Raw genomic sequence first — 21,051 nt, 5'->3', positions numbered from 1 at the left:
TCCCCCATCTGTAGAATGCAGACATACCACTGTGTAAAGTGGTATCTATAAAGATGCTTGGCCCATGATGTCTTTGGTCTTTGGGGTTTAAACTCCAGCAAAGTAATGTGGCTTATATTTGATATGCGATATATGTATATACTCTTTACATTTTTTAAAATATGGGTTGTTTTTTTTTTTTTTTTTTTTTTTTTGAAAAAAAAAAAAAAAAAAAAGAGCGGGAAATAAATGCACAGTCCTTAAAAGAAACCAAGCTTCAGACTGTGCATCTTTCGTAAGAAGTCAGGGCAAGCCTGTGATTCCATAAAGGAATCCAAGGGGCATCCCTAGGTGTGCAGGTGTAAGTGTAGACATTACTGGTTTGCCTAACAATTGGACCTATGGAAGCCTGTATCAGAAGGAAGAGTGGGTCCATCAAGACAATTAGGTGGACATCTCTTGTTCGTTCTAAGCAGCAAACAGTTGCTCTTCTTCTGGTAACAGCACCAGATTTTCTTCTGGAAGGCATCCCTCCCTCACACTCAGTCCTTGGGACTTGGGTGGTGTCTTATGTCTGCCCTCGCCTCATGTGGTTCAGTCCCAGTCAACCAGAGCATCTTACTGCCCTGGTCTTGGCAATGATCCCAGGGTTGGGCATCTGACCCAGTGAGGGTCAAGTCTAAGAGTTTTCCTCCAACAGCTGCAAAGGAGACGTGGGTATGGAGCTATGAGTTCCTAAATGTGCATTTGTTGTCTATGGGCTCAACAGTAGAAATCCTGGAAGAGCTAGGTTACGAAAAAGATGAATATGGAAGTTCAAGTTTCTTCTCTGAACAAAAGCCCGTTTGTAAACACTGAAGAGTTTTTGTTGAGATGCGGCATGAAGGATTCACCGCTCTATTTGTAACAGACACCCCCAAGGCTCGTGCACCTGCCCTTCTAGCTGCAGTCCCGAACACTCTCCATGACTTTAAAAATGGCTTCCCCTCTAGTGTGAAGTGCGCAACGTCTAAAATGCTCCTATTCCCATCACAAATTTTAGTTTCTTCCAAGCCCATAACTTGCTTGCTGGAACTGTAGTGAGTGCATGGAAAGAGGAATTCACCATTTTAAAGATCAGATTCCTTCACAGAGGCACTTTGCCCATAGGGAGAGTGTGTATTCAGCCTCATCCTCGACCACACTGGGGTCATCTATTCCATTACTCCAAACCTCCCTGTTAGTTTCCTGAGCCTGGCTTGGACCTTGGCATTGCACTTGAACTCCTTCCACTTGGGACACTTGTACTGTGTCTGCAACACTGAAAGAGACACTACATGGTTAAAGAAAGAAAATAAAGTCTCAATGTGGGTAGCCAAAGGGATGGATACTGTGGAAGAGCTAGGAGTTTGACGTAAGTTACATAAAAGATGAATGTAGAAACTGAGGCTTCTTCTGTGCACAAAAGCCAGGTGGGTGCCAGAACTGTAGCTATACACAGAGAAGCAGAGGGGATATCAAGAAGAAATACCAGTGGCTGAAAGGAGATTACAGTGAAGCAACCGTGAAGGCATAAATGGAACAAGGACACGGGCACATGGGAATTGAAACACGATTACACTGGTCATGGCAGTGTTCCTTCAAAAGTTCCCTCTCTGTGGTATGTGGTGCCATATACTTGGCTTCCCACAAAAATTCGGTTACATCATATTCCAATTTGAAATGTTCTCATTTGGTCCACATGGTGTTTCTGGGTACCGGTGACTATCAAGGCCAAATATATTTTTGGGAAAGACCAGAAGGCACGAAACTCTTGCTAAGCCAAAAGAACCTTCAGTAGAAATTTCTGTTTGGAGGCAGAATTAGCCTGGGAACAAACCATCCAATACCTTCTCAGTGGAATTGAGCAGTTTGTCCATTCAGATGAATGGATTTCCTTAAAAATAATGTGTTTCTCAGCAGCACTGTGGTCAATAAGACATTTAGCAGTCTCAGCGCCATGGTCAATAAGGCATTTTGTAGACTCAGAGTAGACAGGTGCGAGAAGAGAGCACTCAGGGCCCGTGGAAGATTTCCCGCATTTGTCTTCCCTCATCCTTTGCAAGCGCAGACTTCTGATTTTCATAAGTACAAACGACTACAGGACATCCACCACCGGCATCCTGCTATCACTCAACTGGCACTGCCCTTGTCCACCATGATGGATGCATACCACCTGCTCACAATACCCTGGAAAGGAAACTGAGACGTATCTTTTGGTTCCTTAAGTGGTGTACCACCATTTCAGTGCCACCTCAGATCCTCTCAGTCTTACCCGTTCTCTGAAATCCTCAGCCATGTATTCTGACCTGTCGTGCCAAGGTACGAGCTCATTTGACCCGTCAAAGGTGACAGCCCAACGGTGCGTCACCTCAGGCCGGCACTGTGCATCCTTCCACTTCCACCTGAGGGTATTCCTCTTGACTCTGGGGCATGGATTCCATGAGACCCATCTGGTGTTCACACATTCACAACCCAAAGGTATAGGCTAGTTAATGTTGAGGGGTGAACAGTTGACCAACGGGGAGATAACAGGCAGTGGACAAATCTCCCCAATCCTCTGTATACACTGTCTGGAGATGTAGTTCATTCAGCCTCTGGAGATGGCCCTGAGGGATCAAGCAGTCTCTTGGTGTTTGATACCATGTGGTGGTCAGATGAGTAATGTGCTTCTGCATTAGCTCGCCCTCCTTCTCTGAATCTCTCTTACTTCTCATTCTTGTTCTGCTGGGATTACATTCTTTAATGAAGTTGTAGCTTATCAACTCTACCTAACACTGAGTTCCTTGGGGAACCCAAGCTGACTTCAAGATAGTAAACCAGCAACAGCAGAAGAGCTGCAAAGGAGATTGGGAATGCAACCTTGATAGGTTTTATGTATCATAGCTAGCACCCTGGCTGGCAAAGAGTAGGACCCCGAGGCCTGGGACTGGGAGAGTTGAGTGAACAAGGGGCAGAATCCTGAAAACATCTTCCCAACTCTCCCTGAATGCTTCAGGTGAACAGAAGCAGAATTCTTATCCTTCTTGTCCAAGCAGTAGCTTCCTGAAGGCTGCACAACCCCATTTCCTGAAGCCTGTGCCTTGCAAGATAATTCTGTTCTCCTCAAGATCAGTTTCACTATTGCCAGCTGCCTTCAGGCTAATGGTCCCTCATGGCTGTCAGGTTGATAACTCAAGCACAGCCTGAACAGTAAGTCAATTCCTATTCTGGAAGAGTCTAACTTACATACTGAAGACAATATACAAGCTGACTAATATTTCCTGCCAAGAGCCAGGGAAATACGTATAGAAGTGAATTTTAAGGATCTTGAACTAGAAAGGGTAGAATGCAAGTCAGGAAGGACACAATTTCATTGACGTGGGCACTCATAGGATTCAGTGTTCTAACAAAATACCAGACCTAACAGTCTGCTGGGATGTCACTTTGAAGCTTGGTCATCATGATGGCCTGCAGTCAATGAAGTGGTGATTCCAGAACTTCTGCAGCATAGTATTAAGGAAGGAGTCAGAAGGCTCAGAAAGGCTAGAAAGATCTACCAAGTAAGACCCAAGAACATTTCCCCCGACTACATTCTCAGGAAAGACCCAGGACACCCTCCTTTCACAAAGGTAATAGGGGATCAACAAGTAAGAGAGCAATGGCATCTTTGGGAAGCTTAGGGTGGCTGTCCTCGGCAGATTAAAAAAGCTGTTGCTGCCATTACACTGTGTTCCTAGTGAGCACAATTTGGAGGGAACTTCAGAGGTCAGAATCAAGGAAGCGGTAATTACCTGTCATAGTCAAGAAGGACATAATTACAGTGTTGGGAAGCAAGGCTACAGTGACAGTGAGGGTACCCTGACCTGTGGTGGTGGTGAACAGACCATCGTGTTCCCAGAGATGTCAGACAGATATAGAGTTAATTAGGATAGTGTTCAAATTATGTAACAACAATGACAACAACACATCTGCCAGCTGGTAAGCAGGATGATGTCGGCTGCCACAATGGAGAGATGAGGTCCCTCACCCAATTTCCAGGTCCAATTTCCAGATACGGCTTATGGGTCTAGAGACCACTGGTCCATGACTGCTGTAGAGGCCCAGCCTCTTAATGAATGACGCTGAAGGACCACCACCACACACATGGTAAATGTTCTCCAACCTTTGGGCCAAGTCCATCTCACAGAGACCCAGTGGGCTCCTACCCACCCTGTGGTTATTTTCTGAGTCCCCGAATATACAACTGGGAGACCTTCAGAATCTGGCAGAACCCTCACATCGGCCTGTGAAGAAAGGGCTATCAAAATAGCAAAGTACAAGTAGAGGGCCCATCTCTGAAAGGCCCCCATCCCCAGGTAGGGAGTATTATTACCTTTAATTTATGAATAACGATACTGTGTCTCAGATAGATTAAATTAACTTGGTAAGGTTTTACAGTTAGAAGTTGACAGGGGCACCTGGGTGGCTCAGTCAGTTAAGTGTCTGACTTGGGCTCAGGTCATGCTCTCACAGCTCGTGAGTTCGAGCCCTGCATCAAGCCCTGCGTCGGACTCTGCACTGACAACTCAGAGCCTGGAGCCTGCTTTGGATTCTGTGTCTCTGTATCTCTCTGTGCCTCCCCTGTTTGTGCTCTCTCTTCTCTCTCAAGAAGAAATAAACATGAAAATAAAAAAAAATTAAGCCCCTGAACCAATTATTTTAAATAATATCAGTAGTAACATCACATAAAGAAGTTTTACAGCTGGGGATGATGATTCTTTATGACTGAGATTATTCTCAGGAGGTAGTTTCTAGAATCTTAATTAATAAGGGGCAAGAAGTCTTGATCAAATAAGGAAGTTGTTAATTTTGTAGGTGACTGCTACTAACATCAGAATGTAGTATGCTTGTCTACTGAGAGAGCCTCATAATTGGTTATTTAGAAAGGATAAAATTCTATGCTTACCACATACTTAAACTACAATGAATTTTAGAGTTAAACATAAAAATTAAAAAATGTTAAATGGAAAAAGTGAAAACATGAAAGAAATAGAAGTTAATACTAATCTTACGGTGGGGAAGCCCTTTTCCAAATAAAGGAAGAGAAAGAAACTACCAAAGAATACACTGGTCGATCTAGCTACCCAAAAATATTTTAACTTCTTCTGTGGTGAAAACCATCACAAAGATGGTTACAAGGCAAATTAAAAATTCTGAAGAAAATACAACAAAGTCTTAATACCCTTAATATGTAAGGAATTCTTACGCCAATGCATTTATCTTCCAGTTAATAAATGAATACTGAACAACTACTAGCTAGATTAGATGATGCGGAACAGCGCGAAACAAATAGCCACTATTATGGAACCTGCAGACAATACATTAAATAAATAAGTAAAAACATATAATACAGCAGATGATAATAAGTGAAGTGGGGGAAAACGAAGTGAGAAGTGAGATACGGGCTTCCAGGAGGGAAGAGATTGTAATTTATAATTAAGAGCAGGTCTCCTGGGAAGATGGCGTGTGAGCTAAGACCTGAAGAAGATGAGAGCAAGCCATGGGGCCATCTGCATTTCTGGCAGAGGCCAGTGAGGTGGCGGCAAGCCTGGTATGTCCATGGAGAGGCAAGGAGAGCAGTCACTGAAGACCCAGAGGATAAGAAAGGAGTGGTAAGAAACCACATCACAAGGGGAGCAGGGTGGCACTAGATCCTGGAGGGTCTTATCAACCACAGGGAGAAGTTTGGCTTTTACAGTGCAGAAGGTGGGAAGCCACTGGAGGTTCTGAGCTGAGGAAGACTATGACCTGAATTATGTGTCATCAAGGAAGAAGAGGAAGCAAGTTGGAAGGCTATTGCAAGGCTATATCAGAAGCAGGGTGTTTTGTTTGGCTTGTTGTCTTTTTGTTTTGCAGTGGTGAGCAGGGGGATGGTGACAAGGGTCAGCAGCTTGCCTTTGGACGTGTTAAATTTAAGATGCCCAAGAGACATCCACACAGACTTGTCACTAGCCGGTTGGACACTTAAAGTCTATGGTTCCAGGGAGAGGTGTGGGCTGGAGTACCCACTACAGAAGTTTCTGGCATAAAGACCGTATTTACAGCCAGGAGATGGAATGAGATCGGTACGGAGGGGAATAGAGACTGAAAGGAGAAGACGGTAAGAGCCAACTTGGAATCAATCCAACCCTGAAGACTTGGGTCATAAGGAAGAATCAACAAGGAGACCAAGTTGGGGCCAATAATGAAGGAGGAAAACCAGACTTAGGCTCCAGAAGTGAAGACTCAATGGTGCCAAGTACTGATTGATGAGAAAATCGGTGAGGACCGATCACTGATTACACCTGATGATCTTATTTATTCGGCCTGCTATTCCTCAGTTTCTCAGCTCCCTTCCCCAGAATATATCTAAATCACTTTTTTTCATTGCTTTTCCTCCTCTCAGCCAGCACTTTCATGGTCATCCCTCTCGTTTTTTAATTTTTAAAAAAAATTTTAAAATGTTTTTATTTATTTTTGAGAGAGAGAGAGAAAGAGAGCGCGTGTGTGTGCACCAGTGAGTGGGGGAGGGACAGAGGGGGAGGGAGACACAGAATCCCAAGCAGGCTCCAGGCGCTGAGCTGTCAGCACTGAGCCCAACGTGGGGCTCAAACTCACGAACCATGAGATCATGACCTGAGCCTAAGTCGAGCACTCAACTGACAGAGCCACCCCGGTGCCCCTCACTTTTATACCTCTTGTAATGGCAACTGCACACCCTTTCACCACCCATTTCCCTGCACAAGTGCAACCAGAGGGCCTCATCCAAGTCACCCTAATGCAGAAACCTCTTCATAGAGGGAGGGGAATTAGAAGGAGAGTGAAGGCTGGGAATTTTGTTAACTAGATATTTTTTTAAACATTTTTTTCGTGTTTGTTGACTAAAAATAAAACTGTTCAAATGCACTAGCTATCAAAGACATACAGATTAAAAATAAACTGGCCACCATTTTTTTTTTCAAATCAAATTGGCATTTAAAAAAACATAGCCCGTATGGGCAAGACTCAGCAGACATTCTCATATACCCCTGGTGGAAGTGTTAATTGGTAAAACTTTTTCTACAGGGCAATTTGGCAATATATAAGAATAATTTTTTTAAAGATCCTTCTTCACACCTTTTGGTCCAGTAATTCTGCTTCTAGCAATTTATTGTAAGGAAATAATCAGAATGCAAACCAAGATTTCTATAAAAGGATGTTCACTGTAGTATTGTTTCTTATAGAATTTAAGATACAGAATTCTATAAAATTCTATATTCTTGTAGAATATAGAAATAATACCTTAGTGTTGCTTTTTTGTTTTTGTTTGAGAGAGAGAGAGAGAGAGAGAGAGAGAATTTGTAAGTGGTGAGAGGGGCAGAAAGAGACAGAGAGAGAGAATTTCAAGAAAGCTCCAGGCTTAGCATGGAGCCTGACATGAGACTTGATCCCACCAACTGTGAGATCAGGATCCAAGCTGAAATCAAGAGTTGGGACACTCAACCTACTGAGCCATGCAGACAGCCTCCTTAGTGTTGTTTCTTATAAAGTTTATAGGATTAAATTAGCAATTAAAATAGTTTAATATCCAGGGGCACCTGGGTGGCTCAGTTGCTTAAGCATCTGACTTCAGCTCAGGTCATGATCTCACGGTTCATGAGTTTGAAGTCCGCACTGGGATCGCTGCTCTCCATGCAGAGCCTGCTTCGGATCCTCTGTCCCCTCTCTTCTTTCTGCCCCTCCCCTGCTTGCTCTCTCTCTCTCTCTCTCTCTCTCTCTCTCAAAAATAAAGATTAAAAAATAATAATAATTTAATATCCAACATTGGATAGCTTGAGTTGATAAATTATGATATAGTAACAAAAGAAATACTCTGCAGCAAGAGAATATTGAGAAAATTTGAGAACAAGTCAACAAGGTCCTGAAATCAAAACTAAATAAAAATAAAAAATAAAATTTTAAACAGTAAAAAAGCTGTAAAATGATATTCATGGTATTATTTTTTTTAATAGAGAAATTGAAGAGAGAACTAAAATTTAATAGTAATTATTTGCACACTCACCTGAGATTACTGGAGTTTTTACTCATTCAAAAATATTTATTCAGGACCTACCATGTGACAGGCACTTGAAATGTAGGGTGTTTGGGATACAAGAGTGAAAAATGACAGAATTTGGTCTTCTGCAGGGCTTACATTTTATCAGGAAGGATGGAGACAGTAAACAATAACAAATAAAGGAATTATAGTTCTTTTTGGAGGTGATAAGTGCTAGAGGAAAAACAGGAAAAACAAAGCAGGAAGAGTGGGATAGGGAGTGCTGTGGCCGCCATTTTATAGGATGCCCAGGATAGCTGACATTTTGACAGACTTTATGGAGGTGCAGGAATTAGCCACGTGAATAGTGGGGGAAAAGTATTCCACATAAGAGGATAAGCAAATGCAAGGGCTCCAAGGTGGTTGGATGTGTCTGAAAATCAGCAAGGAAGCCTGTGTGGTGGGAGCTGAATGAACGTGGTCCTGGGAAATGAGGAACCTGACTGGACAGAATTTACCAGAAGGCTTTGGAAATGCTGGGAATAGACAGGTTAAGAAGCTGTCACAGTAATGGAGATGAGAGAGGACAGTGTTGGGAACAAAGGGGAAGAGTGAATATAGTTGAGACTGGACAGGATCCTGGGTATAATTCAAAAGTAGAACCAACAGAATTTCTCAATGGTTTAGATATGGTGACAAAGAAAGAGAAGCCTTCAAGGTTTGGGGTCTGAATGATTGGGAGGACAACGTTATCATCGGCTGAGACGGAAAGACCATGACCGGTGCAGATTTTGAGGGGAAGTGGGGGAGACGAGTTGAGTTTGGATGGTACATCTCTGTAAGGGGAGATGCGCAGGGGGCAGCTGGCTATAACAATATGGAGTTTCAAGGACATGTCTGAGCTCAGGAGATACACTTGGGAATCAGGAGTGTACAGATGCTATCTGAAGCTACGGGAATGGGTGAGTTTGCCAAGACAGTAACTGTGGACGAAGAAGAGGTCCAAGACTGTGTCCTGGGGCACTCCAATGTCAGCAGGTGAAGGAGACAGGTAAGAACCAGAGGAGGACTGGTTGAGAAAGCGACCAGTGAGGCAGGAGAGAAATAAAAAGGCGGTTTTGGGCGTTTCAAACGCTGCTCAAATGCTGGCGTGGGTTAAATAAGCTGACAGGTGAGGTCTGATCACTGGATGTAGCCACGTGGAGGTCAGCAGACCGGCGACCTTGGTAAGAGTGGCCATGGAGGAACGTCTTAAGAGAGAAACTGAAGGAAAGAGTTGGAGACTGGAAGGAGAGACGCCGCTTTTTGAGGAATCTGGCTGCAGAGGGACTCAGAGAGATGGGTGGTGGCTAACTGGGGAAGTGAGACAGAAAAAAGGTTCTTTTTTTTCTTTTTAGATGGAATAAATAGCAGTATGTTTGTATGCTGCTGGTGAGCCTGGCCAATCCGCTGTGATCATTACCATTCATTCGCAGGGAGCTAAGCTGGCGGCAGGTGGTAATAGGTGGGAAGGCACACGAGGCTACCAGGACAACGCGCTACCCCGCGGCCCCACCGGGGGCAGGAGTCTGGTCTCTTCTGTTACCTGAAATTCCTGCCTCTCCAACCTCTTCACCCACTCAGGAGGCTTATATTTAAAATATAAACATTGAGGGTCGGCAGGAGCCCAAAGAACAAAGATCATAATTAGGGTCTTCCCCGCCATGCTCCAAGAAGCCACTCACCCCCATTGGGAAGTATGTGGCTTGGAGCTTCAAAGGTACAGATTGAGCCAAAACCACGAAGTGCAAGTCTGTGCTAGGAAAGCCTATTTTGCAAGAAAAAAAAATCAGAGAGAAAGGAAGAATTTCAGCCCGTTGACCCTACTCCTCAAAGAGCTGGTAACCTGGGAAACCAAAGTGCCTCCTATCTGCTGCTTCTTCACCAAGAGAGAGGATTGCAAAGAGAAAAAAAAAAAAAAACAAAAACCCGGAAATCAACTGTGGATATATCTCTGTGTTGGAAGGCTCTGCGTACATCAGCTGGAACTCAAAGCTTAAATTTTAGCATCCATCCGCTTCCATATGCCAGTACATGCCTGTCCTCCTACACACCCAGCATTCCCACTCGGAGGGTATCTGTTCTGTTTCTCCCTCCCGTGGGTCCGATATCATCATTCTCCTTGTAAAAACCAGTTCTCAAAAAAGAATGCCAGCAAGAACGGCGGTTTAGAATCGGCAGTGGCTTTGTCTTGGTTCTCGTTTTACAAGCAAAGAAACCAGGTCTCAAGAGAGAAAACGAACCGTCCAAAAGCCAATAGCCAACTAGTGCGAAAACTCCAGAAAAAAGTTTTGATCGACTCATGTACATCAAGAGGTACTGATTCCCACGCCCTCTGACCGCGAGGTGCGTTCCAACGGAAGCCATAGCTCTGAGCCCAAGGAGTGGATGGTGTTCAGTGGGGAGAAACGGCCAGCAGGCAGGGGGAGGATGCTATCATTCCAGCAACAGGTGGTCTTCTGGATGGGTGACAGTGCGTAAGCAGCTCCCTGGTTTGTCTACTCCAGTGATTCTCAACAGGGGATGATTCTGTGCCCCGCTTCCCCTGCCAGGGACATCTGGCAATGTCTGGACAGACATTTTTGGCTTCACAACGGGGGGAAAGGCATTCCTGGCAACTAGTAGGTAGAGGCCAAGGGTGCTGTTAAACATCCTATGCATGCACAGCACCCCTCTCCTTGCCCCCCAACCCCCCCCCCCCCCGCCAACTGGGTAACCCAAAATGCCAAACTCTGGCTTACTCTAAGGGAAAAGGAATGGAAGAGAGAACAGAACATTACCAAAAGTTGGCTCTGGAGTAGTGTTCCATGTAGAGCTGTTCGTCAGAAAAGGGGGCCAAGTGGATGTCGCTGAAGGTCGGGAACATCATTCCTAAAGAGCAAAAGACAAAAGACCCAGACGTTGACTTCCACAGCCTTCTGAGAGAAGGGTACACCCACCTGCCACTTGACCAACATATTCTTTCATTCTATTTCAGTTATTACACAAGAGGCTGAAAACTAATCTTGCCTCGAAGCAAGGATAAAAAAAAAATTAGGCAGAAGACTGGAGGAAATATAAGAAGGGAATACTAATGCAAGTCACAAAGCTATGCTGCAATCAAAGCTTATGGGGAATTAGGTGAGACATCGAACCTGGCCTACTGCCTTCTCTGCTTTTGGCTTTCTCCTCCCTATACGTCCTGTGCTGCGAATTCCGTGCCCTTCCTTCACTTTAAAAATCTTATTGTTGTAAAAACAGCTTTGAAAATAATTTACGTTCCCATCGTTCCATCACATTATTATTTCCATTCTCAGCCTTTGTCCCTGTATAATCGTGCTGATTATCTTTTTAAGTGTTTCTAGAAGCTCGGCTTCTCTGGAGGTTCACCACCCTCCTTGCTGGGACACCCACTCACGTGTTTTGTTCCTGATACGTACAGACACCTTGGGAAAGGCAGATTCTTTCGTGGGCAAACACCTAGAATGCATGCCTGAAGTCGGGCCTTTCTGGACAGGCAGACACAGTGATCAGCATTATTATTCTTGTCATTTTTAGGGAGACCCTTTTTCACAGTCACTTAGGAAACTGCGCACCAAAGAAAGATGAGCGACTAACCCCATTTCAGAAGTGAGGATCGTCTTAGAAATTGGAGATACGGTCACAAAAATAATGCCTAAAATTGCTAGATTATGTCAACTCTGCCATGAATTTTTTTTTATGGGTTTTCCAAGTATTAGTTCATTTAATTCTCCTAACAATAGAAAGTCGGCTCTATTATTAGGCCCATTTTATAAATGAGAAAAGCAAGGAACAGGGAAATTTAAGCGACTCAGCCACAATCACAGAGCTAATAAGTAGAAGGGAAAAATCCCGATATGGAGTCTCATCTTCAGTCAATGGCCCATATTTTAACTACGCTCCCGTCAATGTCTGTGAAAATAGAACAGATTGTTTTATTTAGGGTATTTTCAGAGGTGGCCAGAGAAAAACCTCCATTGTTACATCATCCACATGTCTCCACCTAAATCTCATGCACTGGTGTCAAAACAGTAATGACTTCTTAGTGGGTTTTCAATTTCAAGACAAAAGGAGGTTAAACAACCTTAGAAAAGCAATATGTATCCCTACTTGTATAAACCTGGGAAGCTTTAGAGATGCTCTGAGCCTTGAGCCTAACGGGAATTTCAAAGATATACAATGGAGGGGGAGAGATCATCAAAGGTAAAAATATAAGAACAATCCTTAGAGTTGAGGAAAATGAGTCTTCTGATTAAACATCTTCACTCCATGACCAATACGAGAACTGAAAAAACTAGAAAGGCTAGAGAGAAAGCAAGATACTAAAAGCATCCAGGGGGGGAAACTATGTCCCTCTAAAGGATCAGGAGTCAGAAGGCTATGGGAGCTCTGAGTAGCAGTATTGGAAACCAGAAACCAAAAAGAGATGTCTTCAAAATACTGAGTAAAGGGGCACCTGGGTGGCTAAGTCGGTCAAGCATCCGACTCACGGTTTGTGAGTTCAAGCCCCACGCGGGGCTCTGTGCTGACAGCTCGGAGCGTGGAGCCTGCTTCAGATTCTGTGTCTCCCTCTCTCTCTGCCTCTCTCCCACTTGTGCTCTGTCTCTCTCTCTCTCTGTCTCAAAAATAAATAAAATATAAAATACTGAGTAAAAATTGTGCCCAAGTTCACATTCCCTACCCTGCAAAATGATAATCCAAGGGGTTAATGAAAAGTAACTTCTCAAATACCTTTTCTCCAAAAGCTGTTAGAGGATACTCTTTGCTGAAATGACGGTGTACCCCAAGAAAGAAGACAGAAGAATAATGATGGAAAGCACGCAAGAGGACTGGGAACAAGCATGTCCCGTGTAGGAGAGAAAGACAGAGGAGCCACGGAAGGAAGGCCTCCACAGACCGCATATTGAGAGGATCTGTCTGACCTCTTGGAGCATGGAAACAATTAGCCATGAGCTTATAAAAAAAAACCCAAGCTAATGAAAAAATAACTCCAAGAAAAACAGAAGATTTCATGAGAAAATAAAAATGCACCCACTATACCCCTTGACTCAGCGCGGAACGATATTTGCGTTGTCATCATAATATAAACGTCCATTACTGATCTCGCCAAATGATGATCTCGGTCTATATTTCTTTATATTAAATTGTGAAATCCAAAAAAAAGCTCTGTGAAGCAACCGAGCTTCGTACGTTTGCAGCAACATCATCTGACAGCAAACCCTGACCTGAGCCTATGTGAGTTTATTTACAGCCTTCATTTATCACACTTGGTAGCCACATTCCCATGTTTTGTGGCAGAAATGTAACATGTTTCATTATGGAGCCTTGCCTCAGGCCCCACTGGAGATTTAAGTAATCCATGGTAATATGACCGTATTACCAGTCCCGAGTCCTCCAGATTCTGAATTCTGAAACACATCTGGCCTCAAGGGTTTGGAAAAGGGATTCAGGACCTGTATAAATATATTGACAAGATGGGGGAGGGAAGCAGGGGGAGTGAACTTCTCAACCAGAGAGTGACAAAAATAGCAATATATACACTTTTACATCGAAATTTACTTTTACGTCGAAATATATAGGTACATCATGGAAGAAATAGCGGATGTGGCTGAAAGGGATAGCCTTCGGTGGGGGAAATGTGAGGACAGGAGGAGGTGAGGCAGAGGGTTCCTATCTATTAGAAGTCTTTTTAACATTATTTGATGTTGTAAGTTATGCCTTATTTTCACAGAGAATAGAAATAATTAGGAAAAAACCAATCTTCCTTCAGGAACATATGGGTTAAAAGGAAGATCAAGTCGGTATTCATGTTTACTTGTCTAGTTGAAGATATACAGCCTAGTCATATACATTACAAATATCTGGGGGGAAAGAATACCCCGATATTAGGTCTAGATACTTGGCCTGGAGGGACTCAACAGATGCAGGTGAATTTACCATGTTCACAATGTCTCCAGTGGCAAGTACTCAGCCATGTGAAAAGAAATCCAGAAAAAAAAAATGTAAGAATTCTTTCTGAAGGGCACTGAGTAAGAAATCCAAGCAGCCTGTTCCTTTACATGCATTTCCACAATTCAGTTTTGTCACGTAAACATCAGGCTTATGAGACCTTCCTGGGCTGTTTACACAACAAGCATGTTAATGAAGTTTGTGACATCAGGTATACTTTACCTTTTTACTCATTTATTTTTGTAGGAGTTTCTTTTTTAAGTGCCTATCTCAGAGTCCCTACATTTTGAACCACGCAGGAAATTATAGAGGAGCCTCAGGCTTTAACTTAACATAACACTTGGGGGCACCTGGGTGGCTCAGTCGGTTAAGCGTCTGACCAGCTCAGGGCATGATCTCACGGTTTGTGAGTTAGAGCCCCACGTCGGGCTCTGTGCTGACAGCTCGGAGCCTGGAGCTTGCTTTGGATTCTCTGTCTCCCTCTCTCTCTGGCCCTCCCCCACTTGTGCTCTGTCTCCCTCTCTCTCTCAAAAAATAAACATTAAAAAAAGATTAAAAAAAAACACCATGCATACACTTGGAATGCATCTACTGCCTAACTGGGAGTAAGAACCGTGCCGGTGGCTGTCACTATTTTGTCTTCACTGGATGTCAAGGCAGGGAGCCACGGCACTGGTAAGGTGCTCGAAGTGTAATGGGCCACTTTTAAAGTGTAACAGCCACTTTTAAAACTGGCTGGTCACTTCCCATGCTCTATTTGAAAAAAGACATTCTGTGGAAGTGTGTCTACTCTCTCCAGTAGAGAGGAAAGTTAGGGCACATGCAGGAGTCCTGAGTGTGGGCTTCAGGGTCAGACCGACCTGAGCTCGAACCCCGGCTCTGTCATTCAGTAGAGGGTGTCCTTGTCATGTTGTTTGCTCCCACGGAGCTTCCATTTTCTCTTCATAAATGGGGGCCGGTCTCAGTCTTGGTATTGCTGATGTTTGGGGCCGGAGAGCTCTTTATGGGGGGGTAGGCGGTCCTATACTCTGAAGGACATTGAGCAACCCACCTGGCCTGTCCTACCAGATGCCAGTAGCTCCCCTCCCCGAGTTGTTGACAAACCAAAAGGTCTCCAGACGTTGCCAAACACCCCATGGGGGAGGACCGTAAAATCACCAAGAACCTCAGTGCTGACCTTTCAAATAAATTAAAAACCTCCAACCTTCACACTTGGTAAGATCCTCATAAATGAATTTATGCACATTGCTTAGCACATGTAGATACCTGGTAAGCACAAAAAGAATGCGGGATTTTATTTTATCATCTCAGTACTGATCACAGGGAAAGAGAGACAGAGTACAAGCCAGGGAGGGAAGAGAGAGTGGGAGTCACAGAATCCAAAGCAGGCTCCAGGCTCTGAGCTGTCAGCACAGAGCCCAACGCAGGGCTTGAATTTATGAACCTGTGAGATCATGACCTGAGCCGAAGACGGACGCCCAACTGACTGAGCCACCCAGGCGCCCATAGAAAGTTTTTTTTAGAGATTATTTTTAATATACAGATGACAAAACCAAAGTCAAAAGGTCAAGTGTCCGGCCAAGTTCCTTAATGAAGAAAGTGATAGAAACAGGACACAAATACATAGCTCGGAACTGGTCCTCTCTACCCCTATTTAATACTGTGTAGCACACTACCCTCTGTGGCTTTATGGCTGGGGACTAGCTTATTTCTTATGGAAGATTAAGATGAGAAAAATTTAAAAACTGCTATCATAGAAATGCCCTTCCCTCCTTTCTGCCCAAAATTAAATATGGGGCGGGGGAGAGGATGGTAAAGTTTTACGGAAGAGTTAGCTTATCTTCTGAATCGGGAATTGGCCAACTCACCATTTGCTTTTAGCCACTTTTTGGAATGAAGGTAACTCTCCAACATCCTTTCATTAAACAGCATGTACCCCATCGGTTCGGACACGATCACATCGATGGCTTCGGGAAGAGAGATGTCTTCGATTTTCCCTGGCAAAACAATGATCTTGTCTGAAAGGTGGTTATTTTTCACCAGCATCTGAAAAAGACAAGACAGGGTGCTAGGTGCCAGTACTGATGTTATACAGGGTCTTACAAAAAAAAAAAAAAAAAAAAAAAGAAGGTCTACAGATTAAGGGTTGACACCGTGATAGGGATGAGAGGGAAGAGACATGTTTGTTTCTATAAACCCTTGAATAAAAACAAACTTGTTTTTCTTAATGTACAAATAGTTCGTGTTTACTGTGAGAAGACACAGATATGACACAAATAAAGACACCTGTAATTGTGCCACATGCAAATACTAACTATGGAGAGTTTGATGTATACCCCTCTCCGGACTCTTTACACACATGTACACGTGTGTGTGTGCATGAAGGTGTGTGGGGGTGTTGTCTGTGTATGTGTATATTCATATGCGCCTGTACTTTTGAGGGGATTGTTTTTTTGTTCATGGTTTCAGCTTATTTTCCATCATTCTGCCTTCAGTAAAGATGCCAAAGAGCTCTTTACAAGAATCTTGCACAAATTAATGATCCTGACGCTCATTAAATTATCCTTTGGCCTTTGGATTCCAAAAATAAGTAAGAGCACATTCTTGCCCTTTCTGCAGAAGCACATTTTACAGTTATGTACTCATTTTTCTTTGATGTCTTCTGTATTCTGTTTAATAACTTTGAGTTCTCTTCAAAGTGGGACCTTGAAGAGATCTGTATTTATTATATTTCTAATGTATTTCTTCTTAATGCCAAATATGTCAAAGAACTTGCATTATTACATTTATGTCTTTCTACTGCCTGAAAAATACATTTCCTAATAAACATCTTATATGCACAAGCATAAATGTAGACAGCACATTCCTTTTGGAGTTGTGGCTCTCCGAGACTCTTAGATCTTTGCTCGTTGTGTTTATGCACAGACAACTTCCATTTTGTATTTTCACAACCTGATCCCTTTCTTTGTCATGAATGTGGCACACCATGTGTTCGTCATGATTCCATTACATTTGTTCCATTTCTGATTACTTCGTCACATAGCTAGGGTAACCTTTACCTCGAGACAGTCCTTCTAGGGTGCTGCTTACCAACACATGCCCCGTAAACTTATTAAAAGTCTTTTCTACTTAAACTTTTTTTTTTTTAATGTTTATTTATTTTTCAAGGAGATAGAGACAGAGCATGAGCGGGTAAGCAGCAATGAGAGAGGGAGACACAGAATCCAAAGCAGGCTCCAGGCTCTGAGCTGTCAACACACAGCCCGACGCGGGGCTCAAACTCATGAACCCGTGAGATCACGACCTGAGCTGAAGTTGGACATTCAACTGCCTGAGCCACCCAGGAGCCCCTACTTAAACTTTTTTTTTTTTTAAAGATGGAATAAATTAATCTCTGATCTGGAAAAACAATGAAGAAAACTATGAATGTGTCACCCGCTGTCGACATTTATCCATCCACAAGGACTCTTGGAATTCCATTTTATCATGGATGATACATGTGGAAGTCCAGGTCATGGGGCTCATGGGATTTTTCCCTGTAGAGACAAAGCCTAAAGGTTAAGGCTTTTGGTGCCCTGCTCTTCTCGGCTTCCTCTAGACTTTCTTAAAACTTCTATATAATCTTGTATTTCCTTGATTCTCTTTTGTTCACGAATACAATAATCTTCAACATCCTGGGGGCCTAGCTGCTTCCCACAGACAATTAGTAACTGTGTTCTCTTATGTCTACCTTTCAGAAATATCTCATTTCCACCTTTTCCTTTCTGCCTGCATCAACTTGTTCGGTTCTTAATAGCTTCAAATATGGAATTTAAAAATAGCATTTATATAGTAAAAAGAATAATAGTAGTGCCTATCTCACAGGCCGGCTTGAGGATAAAACAAGATAAAGTATATTAAAGGCTGTGTAAGTTTTAAAATTACTACTGTCACATTATTTTTGTTAAAGAGTACTATGCATTAAAAAAGAGAAACGCAGGTGAGCAAAAACATGAAAATAAAGACCGTTTGTATTGTCATATCCAGATGTAGGCAAAGTATATCCCTCAGCAGACATGTGAGTGTCTCTCTGTTTATGAAAATGTAAAATATTTTGTTTGGCACCTTGAGATATTTGAGCTGAGGGCTCAGGTTGCACTAGAACCTGACTAGCTCCCATGGGGACAAAGGGCATCACTATATCCGTCCTGGCCTACCTGTCAGGAAGTTCTGTTTTAAACACCATTCCATGAAGTTTTCTACAACACCATTTCTACTGGTTGTATAGTATTTCAAAAAATACTCTGATTCATTTAACCAACCCCAAGTTATCGGACATTGAGGTTACGGCACATTTTTCATCGTTATAACAGCGTTTGAACAAATAAGAACAAATAATAACAAATACTTCCCACTGCTTCTGGCGCATTTAAAGAACACGGCAATTTTATATTATTATTATTATTATTATTATTATTTTAATATGAAATTTATTGTCAAATTGGTTTCCATACAACACCCAGTGCTCATCCCAACAGGTGCCCTCCTCAATACCCATCACCCACCCTCCTCCCCTCCCCCCCATCAACCCTCAGTTTGTTCTCAGTTTTTAAGAGTCTCTTATGTTTTGGATCTCTCCCTCTCTAACGTCTTTTTTTTTTTATTCCTTACCCTCCCCCATGGGTTTCTGTTACGTTTCTCAGGATCCACATAAGAGTGAAAACATATGGTATCTGTCTTTCTCTGTATGGCTTATTTCACTTAGCATCACACTCTCCAGTTCCATCTACGTTGCTACAAATGGCCATATTTCATTCTTTCTCATTGCCACGTAGTACTCCATTGTGTATATAAACCACAATTTCTTTATCCATTCATCAGTTGATGGACATTTAGGCTCTTTCCATCATTTGGCTATTGTTGAGAGTGCTGCTCTAAACATTGGGGTACAAGTGCCCCTATGCACCAGTACTCCTGTATCCCTTGGGTAAATTCCTAGCAGTGCTATTGCTGGGTCATAGGGTAGGTCTATTTTTAATTTTCTGAGGAACCTCCACACTGCTTTCCAAAGCGGCTGCACCAATTTGCATTCCCACCAACAGTGCAAGAGGGTTCCCGTTTCTCCACATCCTCTCCAGCATCTATAGTCTCCTGATTTGTTCATTTTGGCCACTCTGACTGGCGTGAGGTGATATCTGAGTGTGGTTTTGATTTGTATTTCCCTGATAAGGAGCGACGTTGAGCATCTTTTCATGCGCCTGTTGGCCATCCGGATGTCTTCTTTAGAGAAGTGTCTATTCATGTCTTCTGCCCATTTCTTCACTGGGTTATTTGTTTTTCGGGTGTGGAGTTCGGTGAGAAGAACGTGGCAATTTTAAAGGTTTCTGATACACACTCTGCCCCTCTGCCTGCCACAAAGGGATTCCACTTCTGGATTTTAAGCCCTTTCTAAATTCTGCCTATGGGGTATGAGACTTTGCACAAGGTAGTGTATAAAACTGCCTCGTCAACTTGGGTCAGAATGCTAGAAGGGGAGCTTTCTAAGTTTTGCTAGAGAGACCAATGTGATAGGATATCCAAGTGAGCATGATATTATTCTCTATGGAGAATTTACAGAGAATAATCCTGGACCATTGACCCCTTAGGAACATCTGAGATATAATAAGGCTTTGGAGGGAGGATTTTATGAGCTGTCAAAAGCGCAATTTGGGATTCATAGGAAATAAGTTTGAGTCTCATTATTCTCACTGGTAAAGAAGGGAATACCGCATTATGAAGTAGGAAAAAAGGCCTGCCGGTAGGTCACTGTATCATGTGACTTCATTTAATTTCATTCAATTCAAAGAACACTAGATCAGGAATCTGAAGATATGAATTCTAGCCCTACCTTTACTGCCAAAGAGCTGTGTGATCTCGGGCAAGTCACTAAAGCCCATAAATTCTGGTTTCCCTCCTTGCAAAATTAAAATTTAAAACGAGTTGATCTAAGGCTCCTTCTAGTTCTAACATTTTATGATTAGAAGAAAGCCCAATTTCCCCCCAAATATATTCCTGGAGTCCACGAACATAAGAGCTTCATGATCAAATAACTTTGGAACTTCTTTATAATATATATCCCTCTTACAAAATCAGAGATATCCTTAGCAATATCAATTGCTTTGAAGAATTTTGCAGGAAAGAAAACTGTTTGGCTTGGTTAAATCAAAGACACCCAAACTTATTTGGATGCTTTGCAGTTCTTTTTTCACACTGGACATTTATTTATCTCCTGCAGATCAATAATGAGGAAACAATGAAAATAGTTTATTTGGTAATTCTAAATCTGAATACAATTTGTTGACAAAGGTATTTGAAAACAGGACACAAATCCAACCAATAATAGCTCTAAGACAAGAGAATAGCTAATTCTGGATATAAGACTTTGAGTCAATGTTGCTGTTTTCCTTCACCTTTGGTTTACAACACTCTCAGTACAGAAAATCTTGTGTTAGCCTGTCTTCTCACACACCCTTCTTCCAAAGCCGAAACTTTGTAGCACTATCCTTTACAGGAAAAAGGAACTTTAATGCATCTCCCCAAGAGCTGGAGAAGGCTACTAATCCAGAGGAAGGCTCCATCATCCACCATGTTCACTGCTGCACAGATTCTCCCTATGGGACCTGGTCCTTCTCTGAGAGTTCAGAATAGAGGGAGGTTCCAATAAGGGCTCTACCCTCCGGACACCATCAAGGTACGAGCAAACCCACATTACATCTTTGTTTGGATCTTGTTTCCTTGCAATTACACTGGGTTTCAAAAACCCTTCAATAGTTCTGTCACTTGTATCGGCTGCTTAAATTGTGCCCACACATGCACACACACACACACATACACACGCACACACTTTAGGTAGTGGCAGCAGTAGAATTCACCCTTTTAGTATCACAGCGATTTCCAAGATAGATCATGGTAATAATTTCACTTGGTGAAGTTCTTATCTCGCTTGGGAGGTTTTTCATTGAGCTACAGGCATTAAAAGGTGTTGTTTATTTATGCCTGTGCAGTTCGGAAGCTTAGTTAGTCTTAGAAGCTAT

General features: G+C 42.8%; 1 protein-coding gene across 3 annotated transcripts in view; it reads right to left on the bottom strand.

Moving 5' to 3' along the window:
- LOC125924495 (histone-arginine methyltransferase CARM1-like) overlaps positions 1 to 21,051 on the bottom strand; it is a 278,914-nt gene that overhangs the window by 61,965 nt on the left and 195,898 nt on the right. For all 3 annotated transcript variants that reach the window (XM_049633044.1, XM_049633052.1, XM_049633061.1), the window contains exons 6-7: positions 15,868 to 16,045; positions 10,831 to 10,921 (exon numbers count right to left, since the gene is read on the bottom strand). In XM_049633044.1, the coding sequence (XP_049489001.1) occupies positions 10,831 to 10,921; positions 15,868 to 16,045 (269 nt within the window). The remainder of the gene's footprint in view (positions 1 to 10,830; positions 10,922 to 15,867; positions 16,046 to 21,051) is intronic.

This window comes from Panthera uncia, chromosome D4 (assembly GCF_023721935.1).
Source record: "Panthera uncia isolate 11264 chromosome D4, Puncia_PCG_1.0, whole genome shotgun sequence".
Classification (NCBI taxonomy): Eukaryota; Metazoa; Chordata; class Mammalia; order Carnivora; family Felidae; genus Panthera; species Panthera uncia.
The sequence above is the reverse complement of the archived record's forward strand: the minus strand, read 5'-3'. Positions and strand labels throughout refer to the sequence as shown.